This window comes from Rattus norvegicus, chromosome 7 (assembly GCF_021556685.1).
Source record: "Rattus norvegicus strain SHRSP/BbbUtx chromosome 7, alternate assembly SHRSP_T2T, whole genome shotgun sequence".
Taxonomy (NCBI): Eukaryota; Metazoa; Chordata; class Mammalia; order Rodentia; family Muridae; genus Rattus; species Rattus norvegicus.
Window position 1 is genome coordinate 117,735,673 of NC_141540.1, and position 24,042 is coordinate 117,759,714.

The following is a 24,042-nucleotide window of genomic DNA, read 5'->3' on the forward strand; positions in this document are numbered from 1 at the left end:
GGCCTGTTCCTCTGCCCACAGCCCTGCAGCTCCTCCTAAAGGACCCAGTGCCTGGGGTACGGGAGAAAGCTGCCGAGACACTGGGCCGCCTGGTGAAGTTTGCCTGAGGCTGACTGCACTCCTGCAATACACACACAGCTCATTCTGCCTAGAGGACTCTCTGCTGCCAGACAGGGCCAAGACTGCGGTGCCCCAATTTATTGCCCAATAAAGCCAGTTACACCTCAGTGGGTGACAGTGTATCAATACCACCTTTCCTTCTGGCTTAAGCTGGGTTCTGGGGTGCCACATAAGGTCAAGGCTGGGCAGCTGCCGGAAGTTCCAATCAAGAAGGCAAGGACAGTGGCAATCAAGGGTCCTCTCTATCGATTCTGTGTGAGGGACACGCACCCTCTCCAGGCCTCCTGAAGTAGTGTGTCAGCTTAGCTGAAGAGTCGAATGGTGCCATCTGCCCCGGAGGAGAAGACCCATGGCTGTGTGGGGTGGAAGGCCACATCCAGTACACCCAGATCTCGGGTCAGGCTGTGTCCCTTAAGCACCTTGACGGGCACCAGCAATGGGTTCTGCAGCAGGTCACTGTGGAAGAAAGGGACTCAGGACCCTGTGGGATGGTCCCATGGGAAGGACCGGGTAAGGGTCAGCACTCACTTGTACACCATGCCATGGCAAACGATAACGCTGCCGTCGTCTGAGCCGGATGCAAAGAGTGGGTATCGGGGGTGGAAGGCCACAGCCCGCAAGGCCTTCTTGTGGTGCCTGTGGAAGAGGGTGTTTATAGTGGGCTCCAGGTGAAGGAGCCCTTCTACCTACCTCACACAACCCACCTTACCTCAGCACTTTGTATGGCTTGGTGGAAAGATCCAGGTCAAACCACACCAGTTTGCTGTCATAGCTGCCACAGATGATGTTGTCACCTAGAGCCAGACACAGTGTCTGTAATTCTCCCTAAGACCTACGGGGCTCACTCCCCTGCCCTGACTTGGAGAATACATGTTCCCTCACCTGCTGGATGCACAGCCATGCTAGACACCCACTTGCAGTTAGGCATCAGCTTCTTCGTAAGCTCCTGGCGTAGCAGGTGGTAAATGCGGATGCTGCGCTGGGAGGCCACAAGCAGGAAGGGCCGCGTGGGATGGAAAGCCACACACTGCACCTGTCCGTGGCTGCGGCGGAATGGGCTCTGGCTGCGCCTTCTGCTCAGCTGGTGGATCAGCACTTGAGTGTGCCCTTGGCTGGACAGCACCACAGCCAGGTAGTCCCCTCGCCCATGCCAGGTCACCTGTGTCACTGGCTAGAGAAGGGCAATGCTGGCTGATCGTCTGACCAGGTCTTGCAAGTCCCCGCCCCCCTTCCCATCACATACTTTACTGTGGCAGATACGTAGTCGAAGGCCCCTCTGGCGTTCTTCCTCTGAGACCTCCAGCCAGTGGGCAGGCTGCAAAGTTGGCTCTTCAGGGGGAGTGAAGGTTTCCAGCAGCTGGTCTGTGCTGCCCACCAGCAGCCGGTCCCCCAGGGCTGGGTTCAGCAGCACCACGGCATCATCCCTACAAGCCAGGGCCAGACACGTCCCCTCCTCAGCATAGTCCCCACTTTCCTGTGCCCCTCCCAGCCCTAACCCCCGGGGTCCTCAACTCACATGGCAGCGGCTACTAAGCATATGGTGGGATTGGGGTTCCAAGCAATGCTCCGTATCACACCTCCAACACGCACCGTCTTCATGCAGCGGGCAGTGGCCACCTCCCAAAGCCTCAATGTGCCGTCGTCTGAACCTGGATATAGCAGTGAAGGCTCTTAGCACCTGAGCCTCTTAGCCAGGTCCCTGTCTCCCAGCTCAGGGCAGCTCCCACCTCAGGCTCACCTGAAGCTAGCCACTGGCCCCCTGGGGAGACACTGAGGCAACGGACAAGGTCGCTGTGGCCCCTGTAGACCTACAGAAGAGGAAGAATGAGAAGTCAGACACACAGACGCCTGAGGGCATTTGCCCACCTCTAATCCCACACTTACAAGGGCCTGGCACACAGGGAAAGGCTGAAGGTCTCTTGGCCGAGGGAGCTTGGGGATGAGGTCTTCGGGATCCACATTCACCTGGGGCAAAAGAGCATTTAGCATTACCCTCATCCTAATTTCCCAGGGCCTCTGGGGGCTGCTTCACATACCCTCATCTTGCGCTGCCGTGGGCACAGATACAAATCAAGACAGCGTTCAAAACGCTCCTGGATGAAGCGGCCATAAGCAGGCACTGTCCTCAGGCTGGGGAACTTCTGTGGTAAGAAGTTAAGCTTCCTCTCAATGGGCTCCTGCTGCATCCATGCCAAGCGCTGGGGACACAGGAGATTAGTGAGATGGGATCAGGAGACATGGCTGGGGCCCACTCCCACCTCAGTGCAGGCCCACCTCCTCCTCAGTGGGCAGGTACTCGGGAGGTGGGTTGTAAGACTCGGCATGGCCGGGCAGGGCCAGCTTGGGTGCAGGCACGTGCATCTTGTGGCGCCCCAACACAGCATTTGGATCCTCCTGGGCCCACAGGTCATAGAAGCTAGGAGTGGAGTCGGGGGGCCGTCGAGGCTTGATCCAACCCATCTTGATGGCATGCACCAATCGAGACACCTGCACACAGAGCTAACGTCAGGCGGTAGCATGGAAACCTTACAAAGTGTACTAGAGAAGGATGATGGGGCTCCCACCTTCTCCTTCTCAACTAGGGACGGGATGAAACTACGTTTGTCAGCTGGGCGGTTGGTCACGGGGTGGATCATGATGTCACCACTGAAGAAATCCACAGCTGGCTATGGAGACAAGCATAGATGTTAGGTGGGGGTGGGGGTGGAGGCGGGGGCGGGGGGTGCATTACTTCAGACCCTAGGGCCAACTGTTGTTACCTACCTCATAGGGGTCAAAGCCTGAATCTCCAAACTGGCCTCTCTGAAGCCGATGTACCAGGGCAACCTGCTCATCAGTCAGCCGAAGATCACTCCCTGTCATCTTGTCTTGCACAGTGCGCCTAAGGGAAAGCCAGTCAGGGCCATACTCCAGGCTTGAGGAACCACAGGTCCTGACCCAAGGCCCAACTCACCAGAAATCTGGGTCATCCATTTTGTCCAGAAACTGGTCCAGCTCATCTCGTGTCCGCAGGGGCTTATAGATACGTTTGCCGTCCAGGTCATAGCCCACATGTGGGAAATCGTCATACCACGCCAGGGGCACATTGCCCACGGTGTTCCGAATGTCCTGTAGTAAGTCACCACGTCAGCACCTGTCCTTATCATGCTTGACCCTCTGCAAGTCACCCAAGGACAGAAGAGCCACTCTAGATCAGCCTCAAGTGCCCAGAGGCCAAGTGACCCAAAATCTACCCTAGCCTTGGCCTCAGGGTCTGACGTGGCACGGCAGGGGTGCTATATCCCCTTCCCCCAAGCCCTTGGAGGCGCCAGAGCTTTACCTTCACATTTTCCACTGAAGTGATGCCAACCCTAGCCTCCCCCCTCATTGGATTCCTTGGCCAAGGCTCTGGGCAGCCACAGACAGGGATGACCTCATCGCCTATGGGCTCCCTCCCCTGGCAGAAGCCTTAGGTAGAAGTGGGTAGTTTATAAGGCAGGAACCACGGGAAGACCCCACCCCAACCACAGGGAGACAAACCTGTTTTGCTCAGCAGGTGGTCAAGGACCCCCCCCCTCCCAGCACCACTGATCTTCCCCCTCCCATTTCAGTGGGCAGAGCAGCCACATTCCTGGACACACATTCCTGGTTTCAGCCCCTGCCAGCCACCACCCTCACTCCTCCCAGCCTGGGGACTGCTGCCCAGGCAGCCACTTCCTGCAACAGTAGCCACAGGGAGGAGGGGCCCAGACATAGCTAGCACAGCTGAGTGCCAGCAGCCCCTCAGCAAGACCCCTTGGCCCCTGTCCCACTGCACCTGTCCATACCATACCAGCCCCAAACTGTTTATCTCCTAAAATGCCCTGTGCTCTTGCTGTGTGCTCCCAACCTAGAGGGCCACTTTCAAACTGGAGGGATGGAGATGCCAATCTTATCCACGTGTGCACTGGCTTTGAGAAGCTCCATGAAGCATAAGGCAAGGATGGGGGTGGGGCCCCCAGGCAGGATGGGTCAAAGGGGTAAGATTCTGGCACAAGGCACAGGCCATACAGTCAAGTCATGCCAACCCCACACACCCATTTCTAGACTGCCACCGCTGGAGTCAACCCCCATGTGCGCGCGCGCGCACACACAGACACACACACAGACACACAGACACACAGACACAGACACAGACACAGACACAGACACAGACACACACACACACACACACACACACACACACACACACACACACACGGCCTGGCACAAAAGACCCAAGTGCACATGGAAGGAGAGTCAGACAGGGTGTGGCCAGGCACTCAGGGCCAGGGCAGCTGGGTGAACTTAGGCATGCCAGGAGAGAAAGCCTCTTGATTCTTGATTTATTCTCTTCTTCCCTGCAAAATGGGTGGGGTGGGCACCACGGTCTTGGGGCACTAGTAGCACCCCAGGAACTTCCCAACCAGAAAGTTGCTCAGGACCCTCTAGGCACAGCTATAAAAAGGGAAAAGGTGCACTCACGGGCTCAGAGTAAACTCCTCCAGGCCAGAAAGGGAGGCGGAGGCCAGGCGCGGGGGAGGAGCCGACTGCTATAAAGGCACTGATCCGCTGGCGGCCCCACTCCAGTCCGAACACATGTGCCCGCCTCGCCCGGCAGCCACCACCGCGGGGCGCAGCGGAGACCCCTGGCCCGGCGGCCTGTGGGGACCTAAAGAGGCGGCATGAGCAGCGCACCGTGGAGCTGACGCCGCGCCCCCTGCCCGGCCCATGTCCTTCGCCATGCTGCGTTCAGCGCCACCGCCGGGCCGCTACCTGTACCCTGAGGTGAGCCCGCTGTCCGAGGATGAGGACCGCGGAAGCGAGAGCTCGGGCTCCGACGAAAAACCCTGTCGTGTTCATGCTGCGCGCTGCGGCCTCCAGGGCGCCCGGCGGCGGGCAGGAGGACGGAGGGCCGCGGGTAGTGGGCCAGGACCCGGGGGGCGGCCAGGCCGCGAGCCCCGGCAGCGGCACACAGCGAATGCGCGCGAGCGGGACCGCACCAACAGCGTGAACACGGCCTTCACTGCGCTGCGCACACTCATCCCGACCGAGCCAGCAGATCGCAAGCTCTCCAAGATTGAGACGCTGCGCCTGGCCTCCAGCTACATTTCTCACCTGGGCAACGTGCTACTGGTGGGTGAAGCCTGCGGTGACGGGCAGCCCTGCCACTCGGGACCCGCTTTCTTCCACAGCGGTCGTGCGGGCAGCCCACTACCACCGCCACCGCCGCCGCCCCCACTACCACTGGCCAGAGACGGCGGCGAGAACACCCAGCCCAAACAGATCTGCACCTTCTGCCTCAGCAACCAGAGAAAGTTGGTGAGCAGGGCTGGGAGCACCGAGGGGCCCAAATGTACTCACCAGCCCACACCTGCCAGGCAGAGAGAGGTGCAGGGCAGGGGCAGCATTCCCTAGCATCTACACCTGCCACCAAAGCTGCCCCCGAAGGAGGGAAGGGCACATAGGAGCCATAACTTGGGACACAGACTCCCATTGGTAGTGGTCATAGGGACCTGCAAATATAGGATCAAGAAGTAACGCTGAGAAGGGCCACCCAGAAGTTCTGGGAGGGAGGGCAGGCAGCAGGAACCTGGCAGGGCTGAGGGGCCTTACTTTTAGGCTTTACTTTCCATCAAATTGAGAACTGAAAGGAGGTGGATTCAAGAAGTATATCCATAAGCCCCATCCAAAGAGGGATAATGTGAAGCAGTGAGGCAATCAAATGGAATTCCCTCACTAGGGCTGATGAGCCACTACCCTCCACCCCTGCAGCCCACCTCCACCCCGAGGCTTATGGGCACCTGCTGCCTCTCCCCTGGTCTACTGAGACCTGCAGTAGATGGGCTGGGGAGAAGGCTGAACTGAGATGCTGGCCAGCCATGATTTACTGCTCTGGCCGCACTTGGTGGCACCGGAAAAGCAGGGTGAGCAGGGAAAAAATACAACGGCTTTCCCCAATCCCCATTTCCTCTCCAGACAGCACGCGCAAGCTCCTGGGGCCTGAACATCTGGGAAATTTAATTTTACAGTTTCGGCTGTGCTGCAGTATACCGCCCTCCCCAAAATCACTGTGGGGGTGGCAGGAGCCCGGGATGGGGGTGCCCTAGCACAGACAGTGCCAACAGGAAGCCAGGAAGTTTCGGGCAGTGCTGGGTGACACTAAGTCTCCACCCAGACCCTGACACACCCCCATCCCCTCTGCAGAGCAAAGACCGTGACAGAAAGACGGCGATTCGAAGTTAGAAGGAGGAGGGTCCACAGCAGCCAAGAGGTGATGCCACTAGTGAAGGTGGAAGCCACTGAAGAGTCATGGAGAGCCCCACCTTGGACCTGATCTGAGCACAGGTCCCCAAGAGCGCGCTCACCAGGCCAGACCTGCCCCAGCTCTGAGCAGGGCCTGTGAACAGAGAGATGGACAGGCGGGCTATGGCTTGACTCTAAGTAGCTGAACACTTGTACCCAGGCCCACTGGAACTTTCCATGCTGGCTCTCTACCTGGGCCAAGTGTTGGCATCTTGTGTCTTTAATATGATAATATAAAGTCTGGAAATTTTGTATAATTAAAGTGAAACAGTATCTTCCAAATTGAGGCAGACTGTCCTCTTGAAAGGATCTGAACTCACTATGACCCTAGCTCTCTCACCCCATCTTCCCAGAGTAAGTTCAGGGTTAGATCACCTATCAGGAGCCTGTACCAGGGATCTGTGGTGTGTGTGTGTGTGTGTGTGTGTGTGTGTGTGTGTGTGTGAGGCAGGGAGGGGAGAGGGGAGAGAGGTGCTGTGTGGTGAGTAAGATAGAACGAGAGAGAAGACAAGCCTACTTGGCTCATGGGAGACAGCAGCAAGCAGCACAGCAGCCATGCCTCCTCCCAAGGAGTACGGTGAGGGGGGACCAGATGGGGCCTTGGGCACGAGGATGTTTGGTTTCACCAGCAGTGTTCCATTAAAAATGGGTATAGGCACTAAGTCAGCAGTAGTAGTAATAGTAGGCTAACAGGCCTAGATGGGCCTGAGGACACTGTCTGAGGAGCAGCTACCTAAATGTCCCCACTGTACCCACACAGGCCCAGAGAGACTCTGGGTCCACCAACCTTTCCCTTGCCTCCAGCTGCACACTGGAAAGATTTGAGCCATCCAACACTCTGTCCTACCCAACTCCCCCCAAAGATCCCACTGGCCTCTGAGGTTGATTCAGACTCTCAGCAGGCTCTGCACACAGCTGGCTGATCATTAAAACCCTGCAGGTGACAATTAGTTGAGTGGTACAACCGAGAAGAAAGGCCAGGCCTGACTTCTGGCTGGGTAGTGGGTGGAGAATGGCAGAGGGCACCAGGTGCCGGCACTGGCAGGCCTCCTGGTCCCTGGCTAGGGTAGACCAGGTGTTGAGGCCTATGTAGGCCCTCATAGGGCAGGGACAACATGGCCCCTCCTCTGCACTGACCGGCTCCAGGGAATGCTGGTGCAGGAAACAAAGGTGTAATTTTGGAGGAAATTCTCAAAGCCAGGCCATTAAGGCAGGGGTAGGGGGCTGTGTCCAATCTGATAGAAATATAACAGGATAAAGAGTCACAGCGGCAGGTTTCGTTCAGAAAGAAACCCAACCCCAAATTTCCTCCCCTTAATCCTGTAGGAGCTCCCAGCTGCTCAGAGGGAGGGGACAGGGCACACTCAGTCGCTGCAGTCACTGCAGCCCAGGAAACAGAACCTGGAGATGGATGCAGCTGGGCTGAGGGAGGCCACCTTCCTTTCTCATGCATTCCCATGCAAGGCTCTGCCTGGCTTCACTTCCCAGCTACAAGGACTCTGTGACAGATGCTGGGTTGAGTCCAGAGTCACAACCTGGCAGGGTATACCTGTATTGGGCAGATGGGCACCAACCTCCACCCAAGGACCCCAGCGGGCCTTCCTACTCTGCTGGACACAGGTCTCCTCCCCTTCACCTAGAGGCCTCACATTTCAAGACCTGGGTGCCAATCTCCCATACAAACACCAAAAGGACCAAGACTGAGTGGGTACCTACTTCAATGGTCAAAATGGCTGGGCCAATGTCAGGAATAAAGCAGAGGTCCATGCACACAAAAGGCTTTGAGAAAGTCCCCAAATACAGGTAGGTGTGTTTCTCCATGTGTAGAGGCTGCCGGTTTGAGGGGAAAGCATGGCTGGGGAGTACGGGGCCAGACAGAGGCCCAAACCATGCCCAGCCAGCTCCACCTAAAGCCCAGCAGAGGAGGAATAGGGACTAGGGCAAAGCAGAAGGCAGGGAAGCCCAGGAGCTAGGAAGCTTGAGCGTCAGTAAGACTGATGGGTAGGCCAGAGTCAACCAGACAAGAGCTGGAGGCTTGGGTGTCAAGAGGGGTCAGATGAAAGGGAATGGGCTGTAGAGCTGGAAGGCTCTCTAGAGGCCTGGATAGTTGGGGTGCGGCACGCGCCCGGCCAAGGCCTCCACTGCAGGGCCTGACTCTGAAAGTGGCTGCAGCTTGGCCAGCCTCAGGCCCGGGCAGGGAGCCCAGCCACTCCCTGAGCTGCACCGGTAGCAGTGGCTGAGGGCTTGGCCCGACAGCCAGCAGGAGGAGGGGAGGGGAGAGGAGGGGCGGGAAGAACACTCCGTCACCCTCTACTGCTCCAGATTCAAACCAGACCGGGGGTGGCATGGTCCATCCCCATCCTGTAGCTCCACATGAGTCCACAGCAGCTTATGGTCAAAGAGTGGCAGGTGCTTTGTACCCACCACAGTCCCTGGCATCCTTCCCAGAGGGCAACTTTACCCTCTGCCACACTGAGGAGCTGTGGGACAAAAACCAGGGGCACCCTTAGTATGTGCCCCACAGAGGCAGCTGGGGTGGGGGGGCTGGCCCACACCATGGGCCAGCAGCCACCCTTTCGAGCTGAGCTGAGCTGGGCTGGAAACATTCGGCTCAGCCTCAGCTGTCAGCTCCCTGTCCCCAGCCTGGGGAATGAGCCGCTGGCGGCACCACATGATTCATCACCAGGCTGCCTGCACCCCAGGCCAGCCGCCCCCGCCCTGCTCAGCACCTGCGGGCTGCCAGGAAACACATGTGACCCCTCTGGGTCAGGCCCAGCACTGAGACCCCAGGCTAGGCTGATGGAGGGCAGACAGACCCAAGGGCCATGCTTTCCTGGGGGGTTAGGAAAAGGGCTAGGATGAGGTTGCTAGGTCCACATCTATCCCTCCATCCTATTCCACCTCCTTCCCCCACTCCCCCCACTGCACCGGACACAGTGTCGGCTGGGACTTTTCCGCTCTCGATGAGCCCCCTCCCCTCCCCCTCCTCAAAGTGGCTGCAGCTGTCAGGACCGCAGATTGGAACTGCAGGTACGGGGCTGGCCCGCTGCCCACCTCCCTCCCGTGTCTGTCTGCGAGAGAGGAAGCCAGCCCACCTCTGGAATCCTTCACTCTCTCCTCGTTCTGCCTCTCCCACCTGTCCCCGGGGAGCATGGGGTCAGCCGCCTTGCTCAGTCTCTCTCTTCCCCAGCCCCTCTCCGATTACAATGCGGGTAGTGTTCACTGTTGCTCTGCTCTCCCTGCACCAACCACCCTCCTGTCTCAGAGCTCATGGCCTTCCTGTGCTGCCACCTCCCCCTCAGAGGGTGTCTTATCTCTCGAGTGTTCAGCACTAGCCAGCTGCCTTGGCCTCACATGCCACAGTGACCCCAACAGAAGGTGCCAGATGGAACGCTAGTCTCTGAAGCATAGACTAGAGGCCTGCGTGACAGACCAGAGGGAGAGAGACAGCCTTTCCTGTCCTGATTAGGCAGGTACCACTTCTGAATCTACCATGTCCTTACCAGCCTGCTTCAATCCCTACTCCCCTCTACCATGCCCGCCATCCCTTGAAGGGCTGGCTTAGCCCACCTGAGCTGCTGCAGCTCCCTAGTGAGAGAACAGAGAGCCAGAGTCTTTGGGATGTGTGGAGGACATTGGGGAGAAGTGAGTCCTAGCCTCAGCTTCCTTGTCCCTCTCCTGGGACCACTCAGAATTAAATGGTGTTCTCCCGACTTCTGTAAGCAGGAGAGCCCAGATGGTCCTGCACAGGTACTGAGCTGGGCACAGGCTTTTATCCATCGCTTTTATCTCTAAAGGCTGAGTGAGGGTAAAGGTCTTTCTGAGTCCCACTAGTCAGACTCAGTTGATGCTTTAAGTAGGGAGGTGGGTCCAGGGCACCACATATACAGGGCTACTGAGTGTGAGCCCTTCCCCAGCGAGGCAGCCCTGGCCCTGCACAGCCAGCCTCCTCAAAGGGTACCTGCTTTGTGCCTCCAGCAGCTCAGAATAATCAGCATTCCCTGCCTTTCAAATGTTTGCCCTAACTATGCTTCAAGGCCTGCTCTCTAATTGTCCCCAGCCCCAGTAAGAAGATATGAATCTGAAGTGATCTACCTTTACCTGCCAGCCTCAGCCAGGACCAACTCTAACTCCCATAAGAGACAGTGACTTCCTCCACTTGCTCCTCCTCCACCTTTCCCAAGGCCCTCTCCCTGCCAGCTTGGGCACTCTGATGCAGTGTGGCTCTCAGAACCATAGGCCAAAGTCAAGAGATGGTACTAAGGTCTACCTGTCCAGTATTGTGAACACAGTGTACCTGTTCAGTACAGAGACACATGCCCAATCACACTCAGTAGTTTCTGGTGCGTCCCTACAGTGGGCAGCCCCAGTGGGATGGAGCTAGACCTCAAGGATTGGTCTGAGTCTGGACAGAGGCCCCATTTGGAGGCAGGCATAAATGCTAGCCTCAAGTGGATGGCCGCCAGAGCAGTCTGCACAGACCCGGCCGGGTGCCTTCTACAAACAGCAGGGAGGGTCACTCACTCGCTGGAAACCTGAGCCCACAGGCTCCCCTGCCAGCAGTAACACAAGCAAGCAGGAGAGAGCAGAGTGCACACAGGGAGGCGGCCAGGACACTGCCGGCAGGCGGGGGTGGCCCCGGAGGAGCAGAGACCGCCAGCGCACTGGAGGCAGCTGCCGGTTCAGTAGCTGGGAGAAGCCATTAACTGCGTTTGGCGAGAGAGCAGAGGGGATCACAGGTTCTGGATGCAGACAGGCCAGGCCGTGTCCCTATGGGATCCTGAGTTATAGATCAGGCAAGGTGGTAGGGATGTGGGTGTGTGGATGTGGGCTGTTAAGACAGTAACAAAGACCCCAGACTCAGCCCTTCTTGGCCAGAGGTCACACAAGGAATGGTCCTAGGCCCATCGCCTTTGGGAACTGGAAGAGTATGAGACCAGCTCTTTCCAGACCTGCCAGGCCAGAGATCATGGCTTCCCTGAAACCCTCATACTGGCTACACTTCTTGAAGAATGGGGTTATAGGCATGGGCTGAGCGGATACATGGGCTTCTCTACCTGACCATGTCTGGCCTTGGTTTCTCCCAGTTGCTTGATATACGGAGGAAGGAAAGATTGGCCACTCAGCCGCCCTTCTATCCCAGTCCACATCCCAGGGGTCCCAACTGCTGGATGAGATCACGTCTATGAAGCCCCACTGCCGTAGGAAGGAGATGAAGAGGCCATGTGGGGGTGGGGCAGCCACAGCACAGCTGCTTCTCAGTCACCCCCACCCCACTCCATCCCCACCATGCCTAGCAACTCATCTAGGGGGCTCTACCCCCACTCAGCTGAGCCCATGTCTGTGAATCTAGGGGAAGAGGAGGAGCCAAAGTACAATCAGAAAAGAGTGTCAGGGCTGCTTAGTTTAAGAGTCACTGATGTTGGGAATTTCTCAAAACACCACACTGGCAAATAACAGGGCTCAGAGCTCCCATGTTCCCAATCCAAGTGCTAGATTCAGATCCAAGGAATGGTCAAGAGAAGAGGGTTATCATGGGGGCACTTACACCTTCAAACAGCAAAAACAGGGTACACAGGCTACTCCCAGTCCACAAGGCTGCCATCTCTCTAGGCTCCTGTTGAGATCACTACCACTAGGACAAACCACATCAACACCATTCCAGAATCCCATAGGGTATCTGGTGCTACGATATAGCCTACACAGCTAGTTCTGTTAGGCAGCTCAGGATAGTCCAGAATCCTGAGGTTGGGAGTCACTGACCTCACCAAAGATACTTCCAGCTGTCCCTCCTGAGGCCCAAGTAGCTTGTGACCTTTTATATGCTGAGCAACTAGGGCACAGCTACCAACAGTACAGGCCTTAATCTGTGAAGGACCCCAGCCGTACTCCTAGAGACGTCTATTGTCTCAGGCTTCTCCATCAGAAGCTTGAGGTAGTAGGCTGAGCTCTTCTCTTCTGACCTGACCCCTAGCCAGGCACTAATGGCCATGCCCCACCCCCTCCCAAGCCTATCCTCTCAGCTGCAGCCCCCTTGCTCTGAGAATAAGAAAGCTAATTGCAGCCCCTGGTGGGGAACAAGCCCCGAGCAGTCTCTGGGAAGAGATGCTTATGTCCAGACCCGCCTGGCTCTGGAAAGCTGAGCTCTGTGGTCCTTCCAGCTGTCGGTCAGCTATAATTGCAGGAACTCAGCAGATGGCATTTCTACCATCGCAGAACTGTCACCCACGTCAGAGTGACACATGTGAGACTTATCACATCATAGGAGAAAAGAAAGGGGCTTGTGCACATATCACAGCACAGCATGAGGCTGCCCAGCATTCTCAAGGGCCACTGGATGGGACCAGTGGAGCACATCTCCCTGAGGGCAGGCAGGGTCTGGCAGACCTCTTTCAAGGCACTGACCCGTTCTGGAAGCCCCTCCCCCGACTCCTATTCTCCATATACAATCATCATTGATTTCTCAAAATACCAAGCATAAAAAAGTAGCCGACAGGATGTGGCTGCCGACAGCCAGGGCCCCTTGGGGGGGGAGGGGAGACAGGCAGGGAGCCGTGCTGTGCGGCCCCCCTCGCCGGTGCGCCCGCTGCTCCGGCCAGGAAACCAATTTATTTTGTTTTGTCTCTGTTCTCTGAACACGCAGCAGAGACTGGATCGGGCTGTCGGCCAAGGCTCCTGTAGACACTGCCAAGAGAGCTTGAAGGTGGGGAGGAAGCCCAGCCAGAGAGGGGGCGCGTGTCTCCCCTAGGCCTCAGGGACAGCCCCTGACAGGCAGGCAGGAAGCGCTCCTGAGAAGAGGATCCATCCCTTTAGGCCCCACAGCAAAGCCAAGAAGAGGCTCCCAGGCTCACATCCCAGGGTACATGATGGCCACCACTCAGCCTGGGACCAGGCCTCACCGGGGAGGAACAGGCTGCCGAGCGCACTGCCTCTGTGTGCGGAGCTTCTCAGAGCTTCCAGATCCTGCTGGCCCTCTGGCCACAGTCCACAGCCTCTCAATGCTTCCACTCCCTGAGGATCCAAGGGAACCCCAGCCTAGCGACACTTTCCTCCTCACTGTATATTCGCTGTCCTAGATGGGACAGTCAGGAAGGTACCACAGTCACCTCTGCCAGAGAAGAGAACAGGAGATGCCAGCCCTGCCCTTGTTATCGCTGTGGCCACCCCTCAGATACAGAGCATAGGCTGACTCACGTCAACAAGGCCCGACATGCTCAGCTCTGAGTGTCACCACACCCTACGCTATAGGGGAGGAATGACCCTGGCCTCTTTATGCCCACAAACAGACAAGATACTGCTAAGCCAAGTGCAGTCTCTCATCCTCAACCTGGCAATGACACGAATGTGCTGCTTCAGTCATCTGTTTCAGACCCCCAAATTGTTCTTCCAGATGGGGGGACAGCGTAAGCCAGGCCGCCTACTCAGGCCTCAGCAGCCTCATGAGAACCTGGCTCCTCTGACAAACAGCAGCACAGCCCCTGCAGGAAGGCCCAATACCACCCCTAAGCTCTCCCAGTTTGAGGGGCTGCACATACTCTAGGTTGCTTGAGGCACTAGTTTAGGCCTGGCAGGACGACTCCTACCTCACCTAGCAGGAAGTCAAGATCAGCCCAAGCCCTACCTCCTCATCAGAGCTGTCCTCTTCATACTCATCTCTGGTCAGAGCACCTGCTTCCTCTGCCCTTGGGCAAGGGGGCACAGCCTGTAGAAAGAAAGGGAGAAAGTTACTCCGGAGGTCCCATGAAGCCCTGGGAAGTTACTCAGGAGGCCCTAGCCTATAGCCTAGCCCCATTTCCTGGCCAACTCCATAGGGAGAACAACTTCCCAACACTGGAACCATGATCCAAGGACCACACAAAACACTGTGCCACCTGAAATTTCTGACCAGCCCCATTTACTCCAAGGCCTCAGCACAAAATAAAAACTGTCCCAGATCTTAATGTACTTCAGGGCCTCAGCCCCTGTACCCTGTACCACGGAATCTACCTAGGGATGTTCCCTCAAAGGCTGAACCTTTGCTGTCTAGTAGCCCAGACAGTGGGTGAAGCTCAGTGCCAGGCCAAAAAGGAAAAGGGCTCTAAGAGCAGTAGGAGTCAACCCAGCTGCGGGGCTGGCTACCACCCACCCACACCACACTGATGTCAAAACTAGCCACAGTGGCCCAGGGCCAATGGTCCCACAACTGGGACCTACTGGGCCCAGATCTGGCAGAGGAAACTATGTTCAGAATTGCTTAGACCTTTGGGCAAGGAACACAAGGACAGGAGCAAGTGAGCAGTGCCACGGGTGAGGTGATGTCAGTGTAGATGGATGACATAAGCTGTGGGGCCTCTGACATAAGGGCCAGCCAGAACCACTAAGAACCACATTCAGGGCAGCCCCTATAGCCAAGGGCCTAGAGAGATGTCCTGGACTCTCAAAATGCCTGGAGGTCTAGACCCCAGGAACCTTCCACTCCCACCATAGCTGCCACAATCGGCTGACCTTGTCCCCTAGGTCAGAGTGGGTGCCACTGAGGATTCACACTACAACCTGGAAAACAGATTCTCCCTTGACTGGGGAGGCGGATGGCTCAGACCAGATCGGGTTTATTGGCAGAACCAGAACTGATGGAGAAAACAGGCCCACCTCTCTCTCACCCTTGAGGGCAGTAAAGTGCTTGGAGCAGGAACCCCGGTGTGTGGGCGCCCCCGCCCACAACCCCAGTCCCTCTTACCCAGGAAAGAGCCAAAGGCCTACTCTTCTCTGGCCTGTTTTTCCCTTCAGTCTAAAGAGGATGGAAGACTAAGTTTTTCTCCAGGCTTGGAACAAGGAAGGATTCAGTTTCTCTATCTCCCCCACTTCCTTGCTGTACACCAAAAATGGGTTGTAGACCCCAGCGGAGGGCCCCAGAAACAAAACTGGCAGGCACATCTGACTCTGCCTGAGCTCAGCAGGTCCCTGGGACAGTGGCATTACAATACCAAGCTCTAGTCAGCCACTGTCCCCAAGCAGGTATCATAGCCCCGGCCTCAGGCAGGGCCCATAACGCACCAAGTCTCCTTCCAAATGTTCTCTGTCAGGGACTATACCTGCATGAATCACAACAGCAGTGCCTTCAGACCACGATCAGAATTTGGCAGGAAACAAACTCAGCAGCTAGCATTGTGTAGCCACATTTTTCCAGTGCAGGACAATGAAGGGTATGCCTGGGGAGCCAGATGCTGGAAGGCCTTTGACAAGGCTTGGGATCTCCAATGGTGAGGCTCAGGAATTCCCTCTGCATGTACGCAATTCCCAGGCAACAGGGGTTCTAAGAATAGCAGATTTATTCTGGATTCAACAGCTGCAGTGCATGCAATATCCACCAGAGGGCAGCACTGACACATAGCAACAACACAGGGACCATCTCCCTCCAGGGGAAGTGAGCACCCTGGGGCTGTGGAGGCACCCACTAAGGGGACAGACAGCCTAGGGATACACATTTCTTCAAATTCTCTGTCCCTCTTTTTGAAGCAAGTACTGCTCTGTAGTCTAGGGCTGTCTCAAACTGTCCTCTAGATTCAGCCTCCTGAGAACCGGGTTTACAGGTACACATCTGTTTTCACCTTAAAGACAGCACTAAACAGAATATAGGTACAACACACCCTTACAGCTGCCAGGTTTCTCTAGGTCAGGAGTCCTCAGCAGCCTGGCTGCCTATGCATCTCACTCTCCCAACACAGAGAGACAGAAGGTGGTGAGGCCTGCCAACCCCACACAGCCAGCTAGCACCCACCGAGTAAAAGGACACAGCCCTTAAAAAGCGCATAGCTCAAGCCTAGTTCCAGAAGCCTTAGCCAGTTTGGGGAAATGGGCAGGTGCCTCTTGGAAGGGACTGAGGTCTCAGGCCTGAAATCCTTCGAGGCAGCACGTGGGAGGAGAGTAGTCTGCATTCTCACACAACAGGCACACTGCCACCCAAGGAGAGGCCAGGTGACAGGTAAAGAGCAGGGTGTTAGGTGACAGAGGCCCACAGAGATTAGGGAGGTAGTAAAATGCCAGGGCTGGTGGTGCACACCTTTGATCTCATGGCTTGAGAGGCGGTGAATTTGAGAGCTCTATGAGTTCAAGGCCAGCCTGACCTACACTGCAGCACCCGGACAGCGAGGCTACATAGTAAGAACTTGTCTCAAGAGGGGAAGGGTGAACAGTAAGGCATTACAACTTGAAGAGAGGCAGACAGGACTAGAGGGGGCTATACATAAGAAGCCACCCCAACAGAAGCCAGAAGGAGTGGTCAGGGCAGCTACAGGTGCTGGGAGAGCCACAAAAGGAGGTGCTCACCAGGTACTGCAAAATAGGTGGAAAAGAGGCCCCAGAAGGAGCCAGTAAGTCACCCAAGGTGAACAAGGACTAGGTGCCCAGGGAAACATCCCAAGAATGGCAGCTCCCTTCTTCGTCCAGAGCCTGACCTCTGCAGGGCAGGTATACTTCTGCCTAGTCCAGGCTGAGAATGTACTGCCAAGGACCAAAGACAAGAGACGTGAGGTTTCCGAGAGCCTAGAATGGGATGCAAATGAACGTGTTTCTCTTTTCTTTATTTTTTTTTACATTACTGTTTACTTATGGTGTGTGTGATACACATGTGAATGTAGGTACACATGTGCCACAACTCACATGGAAAAGAGGACAGCTTGTGAGTGGGAGCTGGCTCTGCACCATGTGGGTTCGAACTCTCGTCATCAGACTTGGTGGCAAGTCCCTGTACTGGCTGAGTCACCACGGTGGCCCTAAACAATCTTCTCACAGTGCCAGCAACAGATTCTTCCCTGTCTCGTCTGGCCACATTCCACTGCCACCACCAACTAGGTATAGGACAAGGGCATGCCACCTCTTCCAGGAAGCAGGCCAGGATCAGCCAAGTCAACTTCACACCCCTTCCCTGTGGTACAGAAGAGCAGAACCGTTTCAGCATGTCCTGCCCTGAAGCTAGTGCAAGGTGTGGCCGAGCCTGCCTGTCCTCCTTCCCTTTCCCACAAGCATGCATACATGCATGCACGCACACACCCCAAATCCCCAACACACAAAAATCAAATCCAGCATGCTACTAGTAACACAAAAACTATGCATAAAGGAGGTTGAGGAGTCCGCTTCCCCACAAAGGCCCTACGCTGGACAGTAGCGGGATCCTAGCCCACTTTCTTTTTTTTTCTTTTCTTTTTTTCGAAACTGGGGACCAAACCCAGGCCTTGCGCTTGCTAGGCAAGCGCTCTACCACTGAGCTAAATCCCCAACCCCTCCTAGCCCACTTTCAACAGCAGTCTTCAGGGCCAACCCAGAGAACGGTAGAAGGAGCTTCGTGAGTGTAGCCCATCAGCAGAGACCAAAGAGGCCAGAGACGACAAAGAAGAAAAAACTTTTTTTGCCTCTCAAAAGAAAAATCACTTACTATGCTGAATATGATGGTGCACACCTTTAATTCAAAGCCCTCAGGAGGCAAAGGCAGGAGGATCTCTGAGTTTGAGGCCAGCCTGGTCTACAGAGTGAGTCCCAAGTCAGACACGGAAAAACCCTGTGTTGAGCAGATGGTTCCATGGGAAAGCATGAGAACCTGAATTCAGATCCTAACACCCACATACAAATCTAAGCATGAGCTAAGCAGACCTCTGTGGGTTCAAGCCCTGCCTGATCTTCTTAATGGGTCCCAGGACAATCAGAGCTAAGGTGAGATCCTGTCTCAAAAATGAAACCAAAACAAAAGCTAAGCATGGTGGTGCACACCTGCAATCCTAAGGAAGTGAGACAGTGAGATCTCTGGAGCCCGTTGGCCAGCCACCAGTCCTGCCAATGAACTCCAGGTACACTAAGAGCCTCTGTCTCAAAACAATAAGGTGAGGGTCTCAGGAGGCAGAGGTAGGGAGAGCAATGCGAGTTTCAGGCCAGTGAGGACTACATAGTGAGACCTTGCCTCAAAGAAAGGAAAAGGTAAGGGCTGAAGGGACAACTCATTTAGCATTTAAGAGCACTTACTTATCTAGCAGAGAACACTAGTCCAGTTCCTAGTACCAACCTCCGTGCATAGTTCATAACTGCCTGCTAACTTCAGCTCCAGAGGACTGAATGCCTTTTAACCTCTGTGGGCCCATGCATGAACATGGTGCTCATAAATCCATACAGGCACACACACATTCACATAAAGACAAAAATAAATAGGGTAAACATACAGGAAGATACCCAACTTCAATCTCCAGCATCCACATGTACATGTGTACACACACATACACACACACACACTTAAAATAAAAGGGGTCTGGAGAGGGGGCTCAGAGGTTAAGAGCAGTGGCTGCTCTTGAAAAAAAACCCAGGTTCAATTTCCAGCATCCACACGGCAGCTCACAACTGTCTGTAACTACAGTTCCAGGGCACCTGATGCTCTCACACAGACATACATAACCAGCAAACCATCAATGTACAGAAAGTAAAATTTAAAAACAAACAAACAAAAGGGCCAGAGGGTAGTAAGGTCTTTCCAAAGACCAAGCTGACCAATACCGGGGCCTGGCTGCCCCATGACCAGACATCGCATGTGAAGCTATGTGAGGGGCTCGAGGCTGACAGAAAGAAGACAGGGCTAGCCCAGGGTTGACATAGCCCATAACACAAGGCCAAGGTGCTCGTCAGGGAGGGACCTGAGAGAAGATTATTTCCACGATGGGCAAGGCAACTAGAGACATTTATAACCATGACAAGATCATGAGATAGCTCAAGGTCAGTGAGATAGCTCAATGGTTTGTAAAAAATACTTGCTATGCAACTCTGATAGCCTAAGTTTGATCCCCAAAACCCACAGTGGAAGAAGAAAATCAATTCCCACAAGATGTCCTCTGACCTCCACACACATGCTGTGGTACAAGCACACCTGTACTCACGCATGTAATAATAACAAATAAAACATAACTAGAAATCTTTATGCTCCTCTCACCTCAGCACAGAAGGCTGCCCTTCCTAAACCTGAAAGGGCCGTGACTGCTTTATCCACGAGAGCAAAGCAGCCTAAGAAGACATTACTCGGACCTGGAAACGGCTTTGATGGCCACAAACTGCCTGTCTTAGGACCGTTACACCAGTGACAATACACAGCTTCCCAGGGCAGAATGTACCAGACCCTGTAGGATACACATCCCTCTCCCACGATTTGACCGCTACAGAACAGGAAGACAGTGGCCCTTCTTTACCCTGCCTCACCTCTGGCTTCCATGCGATGACAGTGTACAGCCCTTAGACAGGTAGGGAACACCTGCTCCCTCCTTCACAGAGTCTACGAGAGAAGACAGGTAGGGAGCAGGGAGGCAGGGGAAGGGCGAGGTTCAGGAAGCTGAGAATTCCTGGACTCCTCTTCCCTAGTCCCAGACACCCACAGCTCCTACTTCACACTCCACCAGATGGCGCTAACACCTGGTCCCCAAGCCCGCCCAGACACCTCCAAGGCACTTCCCAGCCACTAATCTCTGCTGTGCCCAGAGTGTACTGAGACCCCAGCAAGGCATTCTTGCTAGAGGCAGCACTGAGTCAAAACTCAGAACTCTCCAGATGATGTCAGACTAGTCCCTTTTCTTACATTCTTGCATGCCAAAGATAGAAACGAACCCTCGGACATGAAGGAGTAAGAAAATGGGGCGGGGGTTGGGGGGTGGAGGGGATAGGACACACGGGCAGGATACCACACCATACACATACCTCAACATAAATGTTTCAAAATGTATTTTAGTTTATGTGTATGAATGTTTGCCCGCATGTGTGTGTGTGTACCACATGCCTGCTTGGTACTTGTGGGGTCTAGAAGAGGGCATTAGATCTAAAACTAGAGTTACAGATGGTTGTGGGCTACTGTTATGGGTACTGGCAATCAAACCCAGGTCTTCTGGAAGAAGAGTCATTCTGAACCATGGAGCCATCTCTTTTTAAAAAGCAAAACCACCAGTCATAGTGGCCCACGCCTTTAATCCCAGGTCTTAGGAGGCAGAGGCAGCTGGATCTCTTGAGTCTAAGGCCAGCCTGGTCTCCAGAGTGAGCTCCAAAGCTACATAGTGAGACCCTGTCTCAAAAAAAGAAAGAAAGAAAGAAAGAAAGAAAGAAAGAAAGAAAGAAAGAAAGAAAGAAAGAAAGGAAGGAAGGAAGGAAGAAAGAAAGGAAGAAAGAAAGGGAAGGGTTCATTAATGGGACATTAATGGGACATTAATGGGAAGAAATGGCCACACACTCACAAATCTACTCAACACCAAATAAGGATAAGATAGCACCTGAGGTGTGGTGGAGCTCTTGCCTCCCTCGAAGATGTCCTGGCTTCAAATCCCTAGAACCCACAATAAGAACAAGGGAAGGGAGACAGAGAAAGAAGAGGTAGGAACAGGGAAAGAGGAGGGAGGGGGAAATGAGGTCACTGGTACAAGCTGGCTCTGGGCTCAGAGAGACCCTGACTCAGTCAGATAAAGGGGACAGGAATCAAGGAAGACACCCAACATCAACCCTGAGCTCTACACGTACCCACCCACATGTGAACAATGACTCTACTTACACACCCCAGCCACACAAAAACAAAACAAAGCAAAACAAACAAGAAACCCACTAAAACAAAAGCTTAAAAAAGAGAATGGTAAGCCCCGAATCTTACAAACACCATGGTGAACATTTCTTTAACCTACCATAACCAAGACAAACTAGGCCTGGCCTCTTGGTTTCCAACCTGACAGCAGACATGATTAACCAAAGTCATGATTTCCAGAACACCAGGCCACTGAAGTGTAATTACAAACTAGTTTGCAGAAAGTTTTTTAACTGCTGTATTTTAGTCAACTTAAGCGTTTCTTGCATTTTTATTAAACAAAGAGTACAGCCTTCCCTATCAGTTCAGCAGACAGTTGCCTCAGCGTCCAAGGCCCATGGGCAGCTAAGCCGGCCTCTAGTGTCCTCTGCTTTTTCTGCTGAACATCCTCCCTTGCAACCATGCACTGCTAGCTCCCCTAGCAGTGGCATCCCCATCTTGGGCTCTGCCTCTAGAAAATACTCTCAGTATTGGGCAAAGACATGAGCATGTGGACACTCCTAATCCTCAGGAAAGGTACAGACAACTGAGGTTACAGACTAATAGCCTGGAGCTCAAATGTGTGACAAGGGTTAGAGGACTGGGTTCCTGAGAACACCATAAGAGGACAGTATGGGCCCAGGGCAGGTGCTTCCTCTTTCTGACCCCCCTCACGCACAGGAGAGCCCATGGAAGCCCCTCACCCACCTGTTCCTGCTCCTCAGAGGTCTTCTCTGTTCTATTGTCTTTGTCACAACCAGCTCTGGCCACTTCTTCAGTGTCCTCGTCACTCGTGTCACTGCCAGAATCTTCAAGGCCTGAAAACACACTCTCCTCGCTGTCAGAGAGACTGGAGTCAGGGTCGCTGAGGAGAAGAGGCTGCAAGGAATCACAGTGTTTAATAACTGCCACCTGGAAATGGGACATAGCTGTGCCTCACATGCTTCCATCTACACCAAAACCATCCACCCAGCCTGGGCCCTCATCTCCTGCCTCTGTTGACAGAACCTGCCCTCAAAGCAGACACACCGATTCCCAGTTTCTTGCAACAGAGGGACCTTTCAAGAACATATGGCTTTGTGGAGTTCAGTTTCCACTTACTGTCACCAAAACCAATTTTCCTCTACTGACAAACTCTACACCCTACTCGGGCACCCAAGGGTCCAGGAACTGGAAAGGCACTAGCTAGGAATGAGGCCCTGGGCCTGGGACGACTGGAACTCCCTGAAGGCTTAGACCAGCTACAGTAGAAGCTTCTTTACCTTGAAGACTGGGACCAACCACTGACGGACAAGTTGGAAAAGCCCAAGAGTAGCAAGCTAAACTATGTGGTGCTTTGGAAGAGAAGGGCCCTCAGACTGATTCCCAGGTGGGCTGTTGAAGAAAAATTAGGAGGTGCAGCTTTGTAGGTCACTGGGAATGGGCGCTGAGGTCTCGGAAATCCACATCAGACCCAGCATCCCCCTTCCTCTCTGCTCGCTCATTGAGACGTAAGAAAAGCTCTGAAGTGCTGCTCCAGCACAGTGCTCCCTGCTGCAACGGTAGAGGACCAACCCTCTAAAACCGTAAGCAGGCTTCCAATCGCATGCTTCCTTTCATAAGCTGCCTTGGTCATAGTGTTTCATCACGGCACTGGGACGGTGACTAAGACAAACATACCATCTGCTGTCTCTTTTAGAACAGGGAGAATCCTCTGAGTACAGCCCTAGAGGCCATTTTACAACTAACACACTCTGACATTCATGCACGATGGACAGGTTTCTATCACTGACCTCCAAACGTTGAACAAGAACTTGAACACTTAAGGAAGCACGTGACTGCCCCTAGAACTCACTCTGTGGACCAAGCTGGACTCAAACTAACAGAGATCATCTGCCCGTCTTCCGAGTGCTGGGACTAAAGATTGGTGCCACTGCCACTAGCGGTTAATTCTTGCACTTGAGTGGCCTTCACTGCCAACTATCCCAGTGTTCACCTGGGTTTCCAAAGAAGTCATACTGACATTCTCTTATTATTGACGTTTCTAAAACTACTTATCATACTAACGAATACAAGCAGTACAACGGTTAGAGCACAAACAATCAACTACAAAAAGCTTACTACCTAGACTACTAAAATCTTACGTGTAGGAAAATTTCACAAAACAAAGGGACAGCTTACGTCGTGGCTCTCAACCTGTGGGTCACAACCCCTCTGGGAAGAATGACCCTTTCACACACTATCCTGCATATCAGATAATAACATTACGATTCATAACAGAAGCAAAATTACGGTTAGGAAGTAGCAGCAAAAGCAATTTTGTGGTTGGGGATCACCACAACATGAGGAACCCTATTAAAAGGGCCAGTAGCATTAGGAAAGTTGGCAACTTAGAGGATCCAATGAAGTGGAGTCAACTGTAAGACATAGCTGTGCACGCTTTCTACCACCTTGATTTGATGAAGCCCCACTAGCAAGCCTACTGAGCTCAGCAACATGGAGTAGCAATGATTCCATGACAACCAGCCCTGGATGCCCTGGGTTCCATTCAGGCTTCTATAATCTCATGTCCTCTTGTTTCACAACACACCTGACGTACTGGCTCACCGCACCAGCGCAATTACAACCTTTTCCAGGACAGGAAGCACGGTGGTGAGGAGACTCTTAAAGGTCTCTCCCTTAACACGGTTCAGGCCACAGAACTACCCCTGGGTTCCAGCGCTCCTCGGCGCAGGTAGTGTTCTGTTGAGAGTTCCCAAATAACAGCCCAGACAGAACGAGCTTCTTCTGGGCTCTAGCCGACCTACAAGACACTACATACTGCGCCACGGCCCGGCCTCCCTGGCCTTGCCACGTGCCTACATGGTTCACAGAGGGATGCAACCCGCTACCTCGAAGTTACCTCTTGTATCTGTGGCTCCTGATCAGGTTCCAAACGCCGTTTCCCTGGCAGCGATCCCGGTGACATGTGGTGCTTACCACACGCCCCCGCCATGCTGCACCGCGCCGGCTACCGATTTACTGCCGCTTCCGGCAGCGGGAGAGCCTCGTGTGCCCTCAGTCAGGCCCCGCCCAACCACGCTCTAATTGGTGAGCAG

At 54.3% G+C, this 24,042-nt stretch overlaps 3 protein-coding genes across 22 annotated transcripts in view; 2 read left to right on the forward strand and 1 right to left on the reverse strand.

Annotated features, from left to right (window-relative positions):
• The window catches only part of Mroh1 (maestro heat-like repeat family member 1), a 70,194-nt gene extending 69,967 nt beyond the window's left edge, over positions 1–227 (forward strand). For all 20 annotated transcript variants that reach the window (XR_015623672.1, XR_015623670.1, XR_015623665.1 and 17 more), the window contains 1 exon segment: positions 22–227. Coding sequence is in view for 6 of the 20 variants with exons in the window: in NM_001432123.1 (NP_001419052.1) it covers positions 22–107 (86 nt within the window). In the remaining 14 variants the exon portion in view is untranslated.
• On the reverse strand, positions 143–23,946 carry Bop1 (BOP1 ribosomal biogenesis factor). The gene is given in 16 exon segments (NM_001024250.1): positions 143–576; positions 649–756; positions 830–914; positions 1,003–1,291; positions 1,364–1,544; positions 1,637–1,769; positions 1,859–1,928; positions 2,005–2,085; positions 2,157–2,318; positions 2,395–2,607; positions 2,685–2,786; positions 2,884–3,001; positions 3,074–3,228; positions 14,045–14,125; positions 21,674–21,844; positions 23,847–23,946. Coding segments are annotated over 16 exon segments (2,196 nt in total). The 5' UTR covers positions 23,940–23,946; the 3' UTR covers positions 143–422.
• Scx (scleraxis bHLH transcription factor) lies at positions 4,684–6,702 on the forward strand. Its single transcript, NM_001130508.1, has 2 exons — positions 4,684–5,439; positions 6,325–6,702. Exons 1-2 carry the CDS (start codon positions 4,849–4,851, stop codon positions 6,361–6,363), a joined length of 630 nt encoding a protein of 209 aa, NP_001123980.1. The 5' UTR covers positions 4,684–4,848; the 3' UTR covers positions 6,364–6,702.
• Positions 23,947–24,042: the final 96 nt, after the last annotated feature.